Raw genomic sequence first — 18,644 nt, forward strand, 5'->3', positions numbered from 1 at the left:
TATGGACTGATTAAGACTATGGATTCTAACCTTACAGAAATTTAGAAAAAGGCGCTATTTTGACCAGATTCGATTAATCATGTTCAACAACGCAAACAAAGTACAGCTGAATATTTGGCATAATACTGGTGTCTCACAGATAAAATCCATCTTAATCATTCTTTTGGGAAATGTTCATTGAAAATATACTGCATATAAGATACTGTGCTAGGTACCTTGCGGGCTCCCAAGGTGATTCAGACACAAATCCTATTCTCACACGTACAGTTTAGCAACAGAAATCATACATGCAAATAAAGTACCAACAATGTAAGTTAAAGAATTATGGAATGCTATCAAAGTATTTCAGACCAAGCACCATGAAGTGTCCAATAAGGGAAAGGTGACTTTCTGCTATGAGATTCTCAGAACCCAATGCAGAGTAGCTGGTATCTGAACCAAGTTTTACGGAGTTCACGGAACAGAGTAATATGAGTTGGAGAAGAGACTTTCAGGCAGGGAGGGGCATGCACAAAGGTGCAACAGCTAGAAAACCTTGGGTGAGTAGAGTAAACAGTGTGGTGAGGGTCCTGCGAAAAGCAGACATGCTTAAAAAGGTGGGTTGAGTTGTGTTTATGATGGCTCTTGCTGCTTGGCTCGTGACTAATGGAGGAAGTCATTAAGGACTTCAGAAGGGAGAATAAACACCCACAAGCTTCAGGCTACAGGAAGATTCATGTCAAGTGGGATGAAAGCCTGGACACTGAGTAACCAGGCAAGAGGTAGAGTTGAGAGGATTCAACCTCTTCCCGCAGGCCCCTACCTTGGCTCCAAGGCAGCTCTCAAAGTCCTTTTTCATGTCAGACACAGCAACTTTGTCCTGAGGCCTTTTGGGTCCACTACAGCAAGGCACTACTGTTTTCAAATCTAATTCCGCAACCTGTTGACCCCAAAGAAAAGAAATTATAGAATTTACATTATACCCACAAAGAGGAAACCCAAAGCATGTCAGAGAATTTAAAACATGACAACCATAAAAATAAGCAAATAAACTACCACATTCAAAAACAAGGAAGCCAATGTTTCTCTTAATCCTCTTAATTATTTTTAAGTGATTGATTTTCCAAGATCATGATGGGCACTTAAGTAGCAGGAGACAGGCAGGCAGCCTTGCCACCTCTCGGAAAGAACAGGGTGGGTGCTGCAGATGCCCAGTGTCCTCCACTCACCCACCCTTGGAGGCAGCTCATGGCGTTTTATATGGCTAAGTTATGTTGAAGGTGGGTTTTCTATTGAAATCATACATAAACCATTACACTTCTAAGGTGATTTCGGAGGGATGCAGCCGTTATCAACACCAGGAAATGGGCCTTAGTCTAACTGAATATTTCCTTTCCTTAATGTATTAAGAAACCAAACATGGGTCGCAGGTCTAGTTTACCTTGTTGTCTAGAAAAATGTCGATTCAGTTTAATGACATGTTTGTACTTTCGCTTCTTTCTAGGTCTATAATAATGATGGTTTAGCCTTTAAACAGCTCTTGTTCCACTAGTGAAGTCTCTTTATTTTTCTTTATATTTCAATAGATTTTTGGGGAACAGGTGGTGTTTGGTTACATGAATAAGTTCTTTAGTGGTGATTTCTGAGGTTTTAGTGCATCCATCACCTGAGCAGTGTACACTGTACCCAAATGTGTAATCTTTTATCCTTCACCTCCCTCCCACCCTTTCCCCTGAGTCCCCAAAGTCCATTGTATCATTCTTATTCCTTTAGCAAAGTCTTTCAGTGGTCTTCCACATTAAGAGGTGTGAATCAGTAGTTCAAATAGGGGAGCACACTTAACCTACAATTATTAAGCCAGTAGGAATGTAAGAAGTTATATTATTCTGTTATGTTTACAATTTCTTTATCCTTTTGGCGTTTCAACCTTTTAAAACTCCGTTCTCTTGTAATGCCTTGGCAGTGACTAATTTCCTACTAGTGCATTCCCCCAAGAAAAAACACCACTAAAATCACAGCCTTGAGGAAGAGGAAATACATGCACAGTGGAAGGCACTCTCATACCTGGGTGAAGTCTGGGTCTTGAGAAGGGTCATTGAAATCTCGAAACATTCCTACAGCCTGAAGATATTTTTTAATGTACTTTAATTTTTCTTCATCACGACCTAAAAGGCATTTTAAGGAGTAACAAGTAACATAGGTTAGTATTTCCTGGTTGAAGTTTATAAACTGATACTTCCATTAGCAATTATGTAAGTATGCAACATACGCTGCACTTACACACACACCAACAGCTCTGTCGATTTTTCGGCTTCCAGGCTAATGGTTTGACTCTCCCACTGATGCTGCTTTTTATTAGGGGCCATTAATGAATGTGCTGTTTCTATCAAAGTGACTGTTTTCTGAAAAAGATTCTGGTTCTATCTATAGATAACCCGCCTCTTTTGGGGTATAGCCTTTAATTAGGAGAATCTTACACCTGAGCTAATTGTGAAAGCACACCTATGCATTTGCCTTCAACTGGCCACAAAGACTCAGCATTCCACATGATTACTGTTAAAATTAAAACCCATCCCAATCCCACCTGAAACCACTGGCTACTGAGCACTTTCTGGGCACTGTGTCCTAAACATTTTAAATGTATTACCTCAGTCTCTAATCCTTTATCACAGTCTTATGATACAAGTACAATTATTATTCTCATTTATGGATAAGGAAATGGCGGCTCAAGAAGACTAAGTAACTTTCTCATGTAACACAGCCAGTAAATGGCAGAACCAAAATCCAAACCTGAGCTTGACCCAAAAGTTCAAAGTCTTAACTCTTGATGCTGCATCACCAGGAATATGACCTTGAACCCTCTACTATTTAACTCTTATCAAGATCCCGGGGTAGGAGATAATACTCATGAAGTATGCCCAACGGACATGCAGTCCACAATTTCTCTGATGGTTAGAAACAGAAGGTTTGATCCTTTGGCTGATCCTACCACTGATCAGAACTTTTTGTTTGTCTATTTGTTTTAGCTGAACTGTAAACATCATTAGCTCTCAGCACAGACCTCATAAAAGACAGCTGTATGAGCTTCACTAATGTATTTGTCCTGACCTGTTGTTGAGCCCGCTGTTCACTACAACCCATGCCATGCTTTTCATGAAGATGAACAGGAGAAATCTCTCTCAGGGTTTACTATGAGAAAGGGCTACACTCTTCTGAAGCAATATGTTTGTTTCAATTTAATAGATGTGACAAATTTGGCACTGGATTACCAAGAAGTATAATGGCCACCTGCAGCACTACGGGAACTAACCAACTAACCTTCCCTCTAGATCCATCTCACAGCTTTTATCCCTCTACCAAGCACACTATCCCTTTTTTTTAATTAATTTTTTATTTATAATTGACAATTATACATATTTATGGAATACAGTGTGATGTTCCAATATATGTGTATATTGTATCAAATCAGGGTTTATCATATCCATCATTTTAAACATTTATTATTTCTTAGTAGTGATAACATTCAAAGTCTTCTAGCTATCTTGAAATATACACTACATTGTTGTTGTTTGAGACAGGGTTGTTTTGTCGCCCAGGCTGGAGCACAGTGCAGCCTTGACCATCTGGGTTCAAGTGTTCCTCCCACCTCAGCACCCCCGAGTAGCTAATTTTTGTAGTTTTTGTAGAGACGAGTTTTGCCATGTTGCCCCAACTGGTCTTGAATTGCCGGGCTCAAGCGATCCTCCCAAAGTGTTGGAATTACAAGGGTGAGCCACCACTGGCCCGCCTACATTATTCATTTCTATAGTCACTCTGCTGTATAATAGAACACCAGAATTTATTCTTCCTAACTGTAACTTTGTATCCATTGGCCAACCTCTTCCAGTCCCCACTCCTGCAAACTCACTACCCTCCCCAGACTCTGGTAACCATTATTCTACTCTCTAATTCTATGAAATCAACTTTTTTAGATTCCACAGATGAATGAGATCATGTGTTGTTTGTCTTTCTGTGCCTGGCTTATTTCACTTAACATAATGTCCGCCAGGTTCATCCACGTTGCTGCAAAAAAAAGCAGGATTTCATTTTTTTTTTTTTAAGTATTTATTGATCATTCTTGGGTGTTTCTCGGAGAGGGGGATATGGCAGGGTCATAGGATAATAGTGGAGAGAAGGTCAGCAGATAAACACATGAACAAAGGTCTCTGGTTTTCCTAGGGAGAGGTCCCTGCGGCCTTCCACAGTGTTTGTGTCCCCGGGTACTTGAGATTAGGGAGTGGTGATGACTCTTAACGAGCATGCTGCCTTCAAGCATCTGTTTAGCAAAGCACATCTTGCACCGCCCTTAATCCATTTAACCCTGAGTTGACACAGCACATGTTTCAGAGAGCAGGGGCCTGGGGGCAAGGCCATAGATCAACAGCACCCCAAGGCAGAATTTCTCCTCCCAGACGGGGCAGCCAGGCAGAGGTGCTCATCACTTCCCAGACAGGGTGGCGGCCAGGCAGAGGCGCTCCTCACCTCCCAGACAAGGCGCCGGGCAGAGGCGCTCCTCACTTCCCAGACGGGGTGGCCGGGCAGAGGCGCTCCTCACCTCCCAGACGATGGGCGGCCGGGCAGAGGCGCTCCTCACCTCCCAGATGGGGCGGCCGGGCAGAGGCGCTCCCCGCCTCCCAGACGGGGCGGCCAGGCAGAGGCGCTCCTCACTTCCCAGACGGGGCGGCCAGGCAGAGGCGCTCTTCACTTCCCAGACGGGGTGGCCGGGCAGAGGCGCTCCTCACTTCCTCCCAGAGGGGGTGGCAGCCGGGCAGAGGCGCTCCTCACCTCCCAGACGGGGCGGCCGTGCAGAGGCACTCCTCACTTCCCAGACGGGGCGGCCGGGCAGAGGCACTCCTCACCTCCCAGACGGGGCGGCCGGGCAGAGGCACTCCTCACCTCCCAGACGGGGCAGCCGGGCAGAGGCGCTCCTCACTTCCTCCCAGACGGGGTGGCAGCCGGGCAGAGGTGCTCCTCACCTCCCAGACGGGGCGGCCGGGCAGAGGCGCTCCTCACCTCCCAGACGGGGCGGCCAGGCAGAGACGCTCCTCACCTCCCAGATGGGGCGGCCGGGCAGAGGCGCTCCTCACTTCCCAGACGAATGGATGGCCGGGCAGAGACGCTCCTCACTTCCTATACGGGATGGCGGCCAGGCAGAGGTGCTCCTCACTTCCCAGAGGGGGCGGCCGGGCAGAGGGTCTCCTCACATCCCAGACGATGGGAGGCCAGGCAGAGACGCTCCTCACTTCCTAGACGGGGTGGCAGCAAGGCAGAGGCTGTAATCTTAGCACTTTGGGAGGCCAAGGCAGGCGGCTGGGAGGTGGAGGTTGTAGCGAGCCGAGATCACGCCACTGCACTCCAGCCTGGGCAACATTGAGCATTGAGTGAGCGAGACTCCGTCTGCAATCCCAGCACCTCGGGAGGCCGAGGTGGGCAGATCACTGGAGGCCAGGAGCTGGAGACCAGCCGGGTCAACACGGCGAAACCCCGTCTCCACCAAAAATACAAAAACCAGTCAGGTGTGGCGGCGCGCACCTGCAATCCCAGGCACTCCACAGGCCGAGGCAGGAGAATCACAGGAGCCTGAGGCAGGGAGGTTGCAGCGAGCTGAGATCACGGCTGTACAGTCCAGCTTCGGTAACAGAAGGAGATCGAAGAAAGGAGGAGAGGGAGACCGAAGAAAGGAGGGAGAGGGAGAGGGCTCCGGGAGGGGGGAGGGGAGAAGGGAGAGGGGAGAGGGGGGAGGGGGGAGGGGAGAGGGGAGAGGGGAGAGGGGAGAGGGGAGAGGGGAGAGGGGAGAGGGGAGAGGGGAGAGGGGAGAGGGGAGAGGGGAGAGGGGAGAGGGGAGAGGGGAGAGGGGAGAGGGGAGAGGCTCTTTCTTTAGGTTGATTCCCTCAATTATTTATTCTGTTCTTTTAGTTCTTTATCTTTTTCACTTAAAATCCTTTGGGGGAACAAAGATGTATTAATCAATTTCAATGTGCTTATATTTAATAAAAACTTCTTTAAATAAACTTTTTCATGACAATCTTTACTATTTCTAGAGGAATTTCCTCAGGCTACGGCAGAAGACTAAGATTTATTTGGAGTCTGTAAGATCCTCATGAAACCCGTCCCATAGCTGTCCCTTCACTTCATCCAGACATCTGTGCAAGCACCTCTGGGTACTTCAGCCACCTCCCCTTTCTTTCTCATTATCACATCACACTTACATATTTGTTCACTTGTTCATTGTCTTCCCCCCTCACTGGAAAGTAAGCTACTTGACGGCAGGGACTTTATTCATCTTGTTCACTGCTATATCTTTGGGAACTAGGCCAGATATTGACAATTTGCTAAATGAATGACTGAATGAAGAGTTAATGTTTTTAAATTGAGAAAAATATTTTAAAGCTTTCTCAAAGTTAAAAGTCAAATTTCTAAAAATACAGAGTTAAAGATCTGTCAATGATTTAAAATGCCTTCATATGCAGCCTCTCACTTCTCTTCTTTTTTCTTTTTTTTGAGACAGTCTCTCTGTGTTGCCTAGGCTGGAGCGCAGTGGTGCGAGATCGGCTCACCACAACCTCCACCTCCCGGGAGTTTCACCATGTTGGCCAGGCTGGTCTCGAACTCCTGACCTCAGGTCAGATCTGCCTGCCTTGGCCTCCGAAAGTGGTGGGATTACAGGAGTGAGCCACCGTGCCTGGCCTCATTTCATTTTTTGGACATCCCTGAGAGGGGTGTTGCAGAGTGCTGTTCCTGTATGGAGCCAGGCAGTTGCAGGGTTGGATTCTGACTCTGCTGTTTATTAGCCTTGAGTATGAACACTTCTCTGCTCCTCAGTTTTCTCTAATATTAATTAACTAGTCAATCAATCTACCCTACAGATCTGTAAAGAGGTTGACTGCAAATACATACTAGGTAACTGGTACACAGCAAGTACCCCATAGGCAGCAGTAACCATTACTAAGATCATTTGTTTAATGTCAAAAAACTAGTAGTAGAGGACCGTATAAATATCCAGGCTTCTGTAATCTCTGAGCTCTTTCTATTGGCCATACCATCTCTATCTCATATTAACTCCTTAAATCCCCAAAACCCATTTTGACTCCATGGAGAAAAAAATAATTGTGTAACTATAACCCAGTGCCTTCTGCTGGGTAGAGGCAGAAGGCAGTGCTCAGATTCTCGGTGTTCCATGGAACTTTTACAAAGAGCCCTATGCTTTCAGGGCCCTTCACTTACCTGTTTGCACCAGGTACGTGATACTAACTTCGTCAACTGGGAAAAAGGCAGCAGTTGCTCCGTACTCTGGACACATGTTAGCAATTGTAGCTCGGTCAGCAATGGACAACTGGGCTACTCCAGGCCCGAAGAACTCGACAAATTTCCCTACTACCCCAACCTGGCGGAGGTGCTAAGCAGCAGAAACAACAGAAAAGTTTGAGATCTGATGGCCCACATTCAAAATGCAGAACTACCATCTTGCACTTCTTATAGTCTTGTGAGTAAATCCAAATAATAAATTAGCCCAACACATTTGTGATCACTTTCAAAACTTAAAAAACAATGCCAACTAAATGCAACATGGTATCCTGGATTGGATTCTGGAGCAGAATTCTGGGACATTACTGAAAAAACTGGTAAAGTCTGTAGTTAAGAGTATTACACCAATGTTAACTCCTTAGTTTCGATAAATGTGCCATGGTTATTTAAGATGTTAACATTATGGGAAGCTGGGAGAAAGATAACAGGAATTCTTTGTACTCTTTATACTAACTCTCCCATAAATCTAAGATGATGTCAAATAGCTTTTATTTATAAAAAGAAAGACAAAGTGTGCCCAAAATACAAATGATATTAAGAAAAATATTTCAAAATGAGAAACATTCTCTTTCTCTAATGAGATCATTGGAAGTGTCTGGAAGTGCTACATATTAAATTCTTTCAACCTAAATAACTACTTGCACTAGTTAGGAAAATAACTTTTCAAAGGCATAATGAGCAAAATTCATGCTACAAGTATAATTCAAATGTAGCCAAAAGATCCCCATATCTTTTCCACACAAGGCACCAGCCAGGTGTGAGGCCACAGTGACTGACTTAGCTCTGCATAAAGCCAGTTTCTAGCTACAACCACACAGATGGGCTCTTTTGGTAATATGGGATTCTGCCAGATTTTGTGACGAAGTCCTGTAGTATTCCACATCTGAAGAACAGTGCACAGACATTTGTGATAAGCTATGGTATTCAAATAAATCCAATTCAAAATTTCACAAAAATTAAATCAAAGAGAAATGTGTTTTGCACTTTAACGATAGCATGTCCATGCAAAAGACCCCAGCCTCCAAACTATAAAAGCAGAAAAAATTATGTTTGTGATCATTAAAAACCATTGCTTTTGCAAGAGTCTTCCAAAATGAAATGGCCTTTTTACAAAACAAGCAAATCACAGAAAAAGATGATCTCCTCTAACAGCTACAGAAAAAGCCTAATACTTTCCAGCTTGGTGACATACATGTTACAATAATGTAACTTATAATACAGAGAAGAGAATTTAAAAAGTAAAACTCTATTCATGGAACTACCTTGCTATTTACATAAAAGGAAGAATCATGTGGAAAACATGTAGTGAAAGCATAAACACATGCATGGGAATGATTCTTACAACCTCAGGATAGTGATTATTTCTAGAAATGGGGAATGTGGCTTCAGCCACAGATATTACATATTATTTCTTTAAAAATACAGAGAGCTCTGAAGCAACTATGACAAAATGGGATCATCTGTTAAAATCTAGGTGGTGGGCATATGAATGCCATCTTAATTTCTGTATCATTGAACTATTTCACAGTTTAAAAAATGTTCTTTAAGAAAAAGATCAATGCAGCAATACTAGAAGAAAACAAACATAATTATCTAAACTTAACATAGAATACTTCCCTTACCTCATCTCCCTTTAAAATCATCAACCTTGTTTCCTAGCATTGCTAGAGCACTTGGAAACCAAACAAGATTCCATTATGTATTCCCTCCACTGGAAAGCTATCATTGTGACTTTCCAAGACCACAGAAGAGGATGCATATTGTTACCTTGGTAATGGTGAGCACGATGTCAGTGGATGTTACCAGAGGGTGGGGCTTCCCCATCAGCCTGTAGCCAATCACCTGAGGAAGCACCATACTGATTGGCTGACCCAGCATGACAGCTTCTGCTTCAATACCACCGACACCTGCAATGAACGGCATGACCAGAAGAATGCCTTCATTACTCCTTACTCTATCTCTCAGGTATAAATTTAGTGACATTAACAGGTAATAAACCCAGTTACAACGTTTAATTGGTGCAGAGTTATGTTTCTATAAAGAGCAGTTATTTTTTCTCTATTTTCCTTTATAGAATTTTTTAACAAGTGTTTCTCAAAGCATGGTCCCCCAAACACCTGTATCAAAATCCCCTTGGTGCCACATGCAAAGAAGAGTAAACTTTGGGAGTCTCTATTTTTAACACCCCAGGTGATTTTCGTGTATGCTAAATGTCCCTAATCCCTTGCTTCTGTTCATTCTTCCAAGCATAATTATTGAGTGCCTGCTAGGTGCAAAGTGATTCTCTGGGCACTGGAAAAACAGCAGTGACAAAACTGACAAAAATACGTCTCGGAAACTTGTGGTCATGTAAATTCATGTTACTGAGATGTAATAGAATCACAGTGAATTAAAGTGCATGCCCCAAAACAGCATATATGGAAGAACACTCACCCCAACCAAGAATGCCCAAGCCATCAATCATGGTAGTGTGCGAGTCTGTGCCCACGAGGCTGTCTGGGTAATAATATCCATCCTGATCAAATACCACTCTTGCCAAATATTCCAAATTCACCTGGTGGATGATTCCTGAGCCAGGGGGAATAATCCGCATGTTGTGAAAAGCCTGGGAACCCCACTGGGATTGACAAATGGAAAGAACACTATGAACGCGTGAAGTACTTCTACTCAGCCCATCTTCTTGGCATCTCTCCCTCATACCCCGCATACAAAGAAAACCAAACAATGGAACCAGACCCTGCCCATACCTTTAAAAATTCAAATCGCTCTCTATTTCTTTCAAATTCCAGGTCTTGATTCTTCTGTAAACTGTCTGCCCTGTCAGAGAGAAAAATTAAATGTATACAATTTGAGGCTTAACATATTAGTGGTCAAATTTATTGGTGATGAAGAAACAAAATGGAATTGCACCTCCTTGCTTGCTGAGTGATAATACGAATTTCATTCATGACTATTTACAATGCAGAATAGGAGAGGTAACTAGTGAAAGTAAAGAGAGTAATTATTGTTTGGTTCAAGTGATTCCTACAATGCCTTTAACTATGGTAGGCAGAAAACATGAACTGAATTCAAGTTAAAACTAATCTAATCATAAAGTCTGACTCTTAGGAACAGACTCAAGACATCCATATGACTACAGCGGCCTGGACATTTAAAGAACTCTTGTTTCTATACTCCTCATCCATGACCTCATTATAACATCTCTCTGACCTGGAATGTGTCTGGGCTGGTATTTTCATCTCTTTATGTTGGGAGACAGAAAACTAGCAATGCTGAGAGGATCAGCACCTTATAGAATCACAGTCTCCTGTGTGTAGGACCAAGGTTTATGAGGAAGAAGGTGTCACCTGATAATATCTGTGAACCACAGATTATATGCTAAGATTTACTCAAGGTCATTTAGTCCATCCGGACAACACAGGGCACCAAGATTTTCTAGGAGTTTAAAAATCAAACTGCACTGTTTTGAGTCAAGGTAGAATAAGTCATAGTCACAAGATCGCAGAGTCAGCACACAGAACGTGCTCATAAAGCGTGTATCACAGGATTGAGTGAACACAGGAAAGGCTAGTAAAATTAATAGCTAAGACCAAAGTCAGACTTCATTAATAAATGAAGTACTGGATAACTACTTCCTAGTACCCAGTAGTTAACACTTTTTGACACTACTAGGAACCAGCAACTATTCTAAATGCTTTCTGTTAATTTTCTCATTTAGTCTCCATAATATCCCTTTGAGTTAGGTGCAACTAACAGCCACATTTTTCAAGTGGGGAAACTGAGACACGGAGAGGTGAAGAAACTTGCTCAGGACCACAGACACTAGTAAATGGTGGAACTGGGAATGAAACCCAGGCAGTCTGACTCCCGAGTTGACACTATCCTTTAATCCCTATACCACAGGGCCTTCCTGTCATAGTTACAGCGACTGTGGCAGTAATGGTGGCAGTGGTAGTAACAGCAAGAGCTAAAGGACAACATTACGTTATGGGCGCTCAGAGCTTTACACATGTGAACTTATCATCACAACCCCTCACGTAAATACCTACTGTCATCCTCAATATCCAGAAGCAGCAGCTGAGGCACAGAAAGGTTAAATTTGTCCAAAGTTAGACAATAACACAGTGCTGTTATCTGAGCCTAGGTCTGACTGGCCCTGGGGGTTTCTACTTTGACCATGATACTCTGCTTCTCACCCACTCTGATCCTCCCCTCCCCCAGAGCCTGCTATATGCTACATGCTGAAAATGCAATGGTGCAAAAGCTGTGTGCTCACTGCCCACTGGCACTCAGAGTCTGGTGAGAGGGCAATTGCAAAAGAATGCAATCATCACTGCCTGGTATGGGAGCACTCGGAATGGGCCATGAACCCAGCTGGGGGTGGGGGTTGGGGGGATTGGAATGCTTTCCAGAAGGACATGGTATCAATGTAATCTGAAGGATGACGGTGAGTCAGCCCGAGCAAAATGGGCAGGCACTCCTTGGGAAAAAAGGGACCGGAAGCATATGTTATTTACCTCATAGAAAACACATCTGGAGCCGGGCATAGTAGCTCACACCTGTAATCCCAGCACTTTGGGAGGCTGAGGCAGGCAGATCATGAGGTCAGGAGTTCAAGACCAGACTGGCCAACAGGGTGAAACCCCATCTTACTAAAAATATAAAAATTAGCCGGGCATGGTGGCAGGCGCCTGTAATCCCAGCTACTCGAGAGGTTGAGGCAGGAGAATCACTTGAACCCAGGAGGTGGAGGTTGCAGTGAGCCAAGATCGTGCCATGCACTCCAACTTGGGTGACAAAGCGAGACTCCAGCTCAAAAAAAAAAAAAAAAAAAAAAAAAAAAAGAAAACATATTTGGTTACCACACTGATTTTTTTTCTCTTGATATGAATATTCTCCAAGACAAATGTTGGTTGCTTTAATAGGTAGGATCAATTCCCGAGACTGCCTTACAGCAGGGGTCTACAAACCAGCCCATGGGCCAAATGTGGCCCAATGCCCATATATTCTTGGCCCTCAAATGAAGGATGATTTTTACATTTTTAAAGGCTGGGGTGTTGGGGGGAAGAATATGTGACAGAGACAGCATGTGGCCAGGAAAGCCTAAAGTATTTGTTATTGGCCCTTTCTAGAAAAAGTCTGCTGATCCCTGCCTGAGTGAATGAGTGTCTATTTATGTGTGTATATGTTCGAGAAGAGCAAAAGAGGGAGAGAAAGGAGGGACCCCGGGATAGCAGAACAAGGCAGGACACCTGCACTGACACTGGCATCAGCAGACTCTGTGGACCCTCTGGACGAGACACAGCTACTCCTCAAGGTACTCATCTCGACCTTCTCAATAGTATGCTGAGGGCTCCATCCCTCCAGTTCCCACCTGTCTCTACGTCCACATCTATGTTTCCAGTGTGTTTCGGGCATGTGAACCAAGAATACTTCAGGCACCACAAACTCAATGGGTTAAACCCTGATGCTGGGCTTTCTTTCCTAAATCTGTTCCTCTTCCCTGTCTGTCCATATCTAATGAGCTCTTTTCCCACCACTTAGTACCTATAGCTATCAAGATATTTATTCCAGAAATAGCCTCCCAACCAGCTGCCCTGTGAGGCCATTCAATCTACCTTTGGTACAGTCACCTGAATCATTTCTAAAATGTAAATCATCCGCACCAGCCTGAATCTACCAATGGCTTCCCATTTTCTAATAAAATAAAAATTCCTTGTCTTAAAAACCTAAGTCCTTCAACCTGACCTCAGCCATCCTTTATAAGTCCTCTCCTAACCTCCAGTCCAAGCTCTCAGCTTCAGCTACACTGTAGCCAGCATGCTCTTCCCACCCCCACTTTCCTCGTGCCTTTGCATGCTCTATTTGCTCTGAGTGGAAGGTCTTTTTCAGCTCTTCTCTCCTTGGTAAACAGGCTTCAGGATCCAGATCAGGTGACACTCCTTGAAAAACCCACAGACTCCCCAGGTCAGGATGATTTGCCCCTTCTCCGTGGTGACTACACTTATCAACTGCGTGAAAGCTGTGTGTTCACTAATTTCTCTCCCCTTCTAAACTATAATCTGTTTCTGGAATAAATATTGGCACATAATAGATCTGCTAATGCATTTAATTTTTTTAAAAAAGGAAAGCATCTCTGACCTTGATTTCTACCACTACAGGTAAGATTACAACCACATGTGGCCCCTGCCTCTCCTCCCCATCTCTTTTGCTATACTGTGAGCACTTATGGACTCCTAGTTATTGTCCCTGATCTTCTACCCTCCAGCACCAGGAGGATGGCAGAGCTTCTCACAGCAGAAGCATGACTGAAGATTGATGGGGGAATGTTTACCCCAGAAAATGCTGGGGGTATCAGTTTGATGGAAGCAACATGTTCATAGGACGTGCAGAAGCCAGAAATGCTTAGATTGTTTCATGATACAGTAATTCCAGGTAAAACCCTATTTACTCAGGAAAACAAAACATCTATTATATGGAGCTTGGCTCAATTAGCCTAGTTCTAGTTACTGGAATGAATAGACCTAGCATTCAGAATTTTCTACCACTCAGAACTTTCCTAAATTAGTCTAATCTAGTGAGCTTTTAATAAGGTCTCTAAATGTGAATGGCCTCACAGACTAAAGAGGAAATTTCTTAGTTAATTTGAATTCAGAACTGAATGTAGTTCAGTTTCTGAGAATTACATTTAATGGAGCTCCAGAAATTCACGGATAGTATTAACATGGAGATAGTTTTCACATTAATGAAATCTGGTCAGAAAATGTTATGAAATTCTTTTTTTTTTTTTTTGAGATGGAGTCTCGCTCTGTCGCCCAGGCTGGAGTGCAGTGGCGCAATCTTGGCTCACTGCAAGCTCCGCCTCCTGGGTTCACGCCATTCCCGGGCCTCACTCAGCCTCCCAAGTAGCTGGGACTACAGGCGCCCGCCACCACACCCGGCTAATTTTTTGTATTTTCAGTAGAGATGGGGTTTCATCATGTTAGCCAGGATGGTCTCGATCTCCTGACCTCATGATCTCCCTGCCTCAGCCTCCCAAAGTGCTGGGATTACAGGCATAAGCCACCGCGCCCAGCCACTGTTATGAAATTCTTGTTGGAGGAACAAAAAAAAAGGTGAGGTAACTTTGTAAAATATCACAATAATGTGTTAGAACTTCAACTTCCAAAGATGATGTGAAGCTAATTAGTATTACTCAAACTAGGCAAAGAGCTTACAAACATTTAACTGAGACATTTACCACTCTACCACCCCTTACCCAGTTTTTCTCACTCATTTCCAGAAAGAGCTGGAAATTAGCCCACGGCACAGTTTCACAGAGTTGAGACATCACATTTAATTCCTTACAAAAATGAGGAGAGAGATCGTGAGGTTAAATTGCAAAACCACAACTCAAGAAATAAAAACAAAATACCACCAATAAAAACACTTCTGAAAGAAATTTTTTTTTTTTTGAGATGGAGTCTCACTCTGTCACCAGGCCGGAGTGCAGTGGCACAACCTCGGCTCACTGCAACCTCCACCTCCCGGATTCAAGCGATTCCCCTGTCTCAGCCTCCTGAGTGGCTGGGACTACAGGCACGCAACACCATGCCTGGCTAATTTTTTGTATTTTAGTAAAGACATGGTTTTACCATGTTGGCCAGGATGGTCTTGATCTCCTGACCTTGTGATCCATCTGCCTTGGCCTCCCAAAGTGCTAGGATTACAGGCGTGAGCCACCGCCCCGGCTAGTGTTCGCTCTGATTTTATATATACATGTGGGTTTACTAGATTTGGTTATCAATCTAGGTCAAAGTTCACCCTTGGATTTTGCTGTTTTTCATGTTTTCAGTACATGGCGTAAATGAAAAAGGTCTATAAAAAACTGAAACCACAATTGATTACAGTCAAGGTCTAAAAAAAAAAAAAAAATTACAGGGAACTTGGTGATGACCCAAGTTCAAGATGCATTAACAGCCATGAGCTCTTTGAATTTTGAGTCAATAGAGTTTAGACATGAAAACTATATTACAATTCCGTCTCTACCTGTGCTTTAGGTGAGCAAAATGAAGGTAAACCCATCAACATTAATGAAAGTCTCCAAGAAAGATGAAATTGGGCATGAATTTATGGCTACTTTCATAACTTCTGAAGTGGGTCTTTATCCTATCTCAAACAGGATAACATTTTACGCATTTATTTTAAACTCTTCCATTTGAAACCAAAACATTAAACTGAGTTCACGTGATTTAGGAAAAAAGGAAGGTGGGGGAAGACATATTGCCTTAGGACAGGTTCAGAGTCCAAAGGAAAGGGAAGAGCTGGCGAGTACATGGTCTGTTCCAAGTACCATCAATTCAGGGGACAAAGTAGATTTCTCTTTATCCTGAATTTATCTGGTTTGGATGTTAGCAATATTAACTGGAGAAAGATCATTTTCTAAATTTCTTTGGAGACTGCCAGGAACTCAGTTACATCCCCAAGGAAGCAAATAAAGGTGTTTTTGTTTCCCTTTGAGTGGTTTCATATTCTTAAATGACTTAATTATAAAAATAATAGCTTATTAGGAAAATGAAGACAGCTGCAATCCCTGAGATAACTGCTTAGCAACTCGGCACTCTTTCCAATCTTTTAATTCCTGCATCATTTTCCATGTAGCTTACGTCAGTCTACATATGTATGCAATGCAGCATCTGGCTCGTTGAGCTACAATGTGATCATGTTCCAAGTGTTATTAAAGACTTCATAAATTAAACTCTAAAGGTTACCTAATGATTCACTTCAGGGGTATACCATAATTTAATAAAGCATTTTTTGTTGGACATTTAGAATGTTTCTAGGCTTCATTTATAAATAATACTTTAATAAACATTATTGGCTATTAAGCTTTTTCTGAAGTCAGCTATCCAGATTAGCTAGATGTAGTGGCGCATGCCTGTGATCACAGCTACTTGGAAGGCTGAGGTGGGAGGACTGCTTAAGCCCAGGAGGTCAAGGCTGCAGTGAACTGTGATCACACCACCCCAGTCTAGGGAACAGAGTGAGATCCTGTCTCAAAAAATAAATAAATAAATAAATGATATAAAGGGTATGCTTGGAAGTAGGAATTCCAGGACAAAGGATATAGAAATTTCTAAGGTCTTAACAGATATTGCTTTAATCCTTATTTCTAATTTATAGTGCTATCAGCAGTGGATAAAAGTGTCTCCCTTATAACACCTTCATAATTAATATTTTCTAATCTCAACTATATTGATAAGAAAATGACATCTCAAATATTTACTTTTTTATTACTTGTGAGATTGAAAAGCCTTTATATACTGTTTACTACCATTTGCATTTCCTTTTATTAAGAAATGTCCACTTTCCTTTGCCCATTTATCTTCGGGGACCTATTATTTTTCTAAATGGATTATAGATACTCCACATATTAAGTATATTAACACTTTGCCATATTTTTCAAGTTATTTTCTCTTAACTTTGCAGTAACTAAATCTATACCTTTTTTCCTCTTTTGCTTCATTCGTTGCTTCTAAATTTAGTCTCATCAAGACATCTGACACGCATATATTTCCTTCTAAAACTTTTAAACATTCATAAGAACTGCTCCCTCCACTAATCAATTTCCAGCACTGTATATGGAAAAGTTATTTCTCCCACTGATAGTTGTTTTGACAACTTTAGGTAGTCATACTTCTAGGTTAAGATAATAGCCTCTTAAAAATACCTGATTGCCCTCCCTGTATCAAAACCCTTGTGGTGTAATCTTGAAGTTACTTCCACCGAAGACGGGTGGACTGTATTTCCCCATTCCAGCTTTGGGCTCAACCATGTGATTTGCTTTGATCAATGGCACCATGAACAGAAGTGATGATGTGCTGGTCCTTAGCTAGGCCTTAGAGATACTGTGTGTTTCCACTTGCCCCCTTGAGTCTCTGTGGTCACAAGACAGCTGCTTTCTCCTTTAGCTTGGACCCCAAAAGAAACACACATGGAACAGTTGTCCCAGCTGCCCCGCAGATGTATGGTTCAGTGTAAGCTGCCAACCTGGCTACTGCAGTGCAAAGCAGAGCTGCCCGACTGTGCTCACCTAGGTCGGCTGACCTCCCAAACAACTAGAAGACGTGTAAGAAATAAATTCTTATTGTTGACTGCTGCTGAGATTCTGGGATTGTTATACAGCAATAGCTGATTTTTTTACACCCATCTCTACATTGAAATCTTCATGGTTTTGGCTGGTACAAATTCTGCCTTTTGGAGAAAAGGACAAATGGTAGAGTTTCTTCTGACTTCATTCCCATCTGTTGATTACCATTTTGATCCAAAGGGCAAAGATGACTAGATTCTTTTTTTTTCAAGTTTAACTTCATCAGGTACTCTTTTTTTTTTTTGAGACGGAGTCTTGCTCTGTCGCCCAGGCTGGAGTGCAGCGGCGCTATCTCTGCTCACGGCAAGCTCTGCCTCCCTGGTTCACGCCATTCTCCTGCCTTAGCCTCCCAAGTAGCTGGGACTACAGGTGCCCACCACTACACCCGGCTATTTTTTTTTTTTTTTTGTATTTTTAGTAGAGATGGGGTTTCACCGTGTTTGCCACGGTGCCAGGTCTGGATCCCCTGACCTTGTGATCCGCCCACCTCGGCCTCCCAAAGTGCTGGGATTACAGGCGTGAGCCACCGCGCCCGGCCATCAGGTACTCTACTCTTATAGGCCCTATCAAATCACTAAGTGCTCCTCTTAGATTCTACTATTTTCTATGCCTTTTTGTGTGTCTTACATAAGACTGGGGCTTTATAACAATGTTTAATATCCTGTTGCCATTTTAACCCAAAGACTCACTCCCAACACTTCCAACTTAAAGCAAAGGCTTTTAGAGAGTGAGATTTAGGGATAAAAGCTCATTAAAATAAACTGAGTCAGGAAAATTGACCATTACTACTTGGCTCCTAACCTCACAAAACTTAGTCATCTCTTCAATGGGCTAGGATTACAAATGGTACACATATTTTGATTAAGAAGTATTATTCACTTTTAAAGTTTGTTAAGAGGTCAGGCCTAAGTTGCCAGTTCACAACTACATATTCACATGTTCAGTTCTCTTCTTTGTAAAACATTTTATTAAGATTTTTTTTTTTTTTTTAAAGACAGGGTCTTGCTCTGTCACCCAACTGGTATGCATGGCCTAACCTTCTGGGCTCAGGTGATCCTCCTGCCTCAGCCTCCTAAGTAGCTGGGACCATAGGCACACACCACCACACATGGCGAATTTTTAAAAAGTTATTTGTAGAGATGTGGTCTTCCTATGTTGCCCAGGCTGGTATCAAACTCCTGGGCTCAAGCGA

General features: G+C 42.9%; 1 protein-coding gene across 1 annotated transcript in view; it reads right to left on the reverse strand.

Moving 5' to 3' along the window:
* Positions 1-18,644, reverse strand: part of ACO1 (aconitase 1) — a gene marked incomplete at its 5' end in the record, with an annotated part of 70,545 nt that overhangs the window by 26,322 nt on the left and 25,579 nt on the right. The window contains 6 exon segments of the mRNA NM_001133292.1: positions 803-919; positions 2,044-2,144; positions 7,243-7,414; positions 9,091-9,230; positions 9,757-9,940; positions 10,071-10,140. Of these exon segments, the coding sequence (NP_001126764.1) occupies positions 803-919; positions 2,044-2,144; positions 7,243-7,414; positions 9,091-9,230; positions 9,757-9,940; positions 10,071-10,140 (784 nt within the window).

Source organism: Pongo abelii, chromosome 13, assembly GCF_028885655.2.
Source record: "Pongo abelii isolate AG06213 chromosome 13, NHGRI_mPonAbe1-v2.0_pri, whole genome shotgun sequence".
Lineage (NCBI taxonomy): Eukaryota > Metazoa > Chordata > Mammalia > Primates > Hominidae > Pongo > Pongo abelii.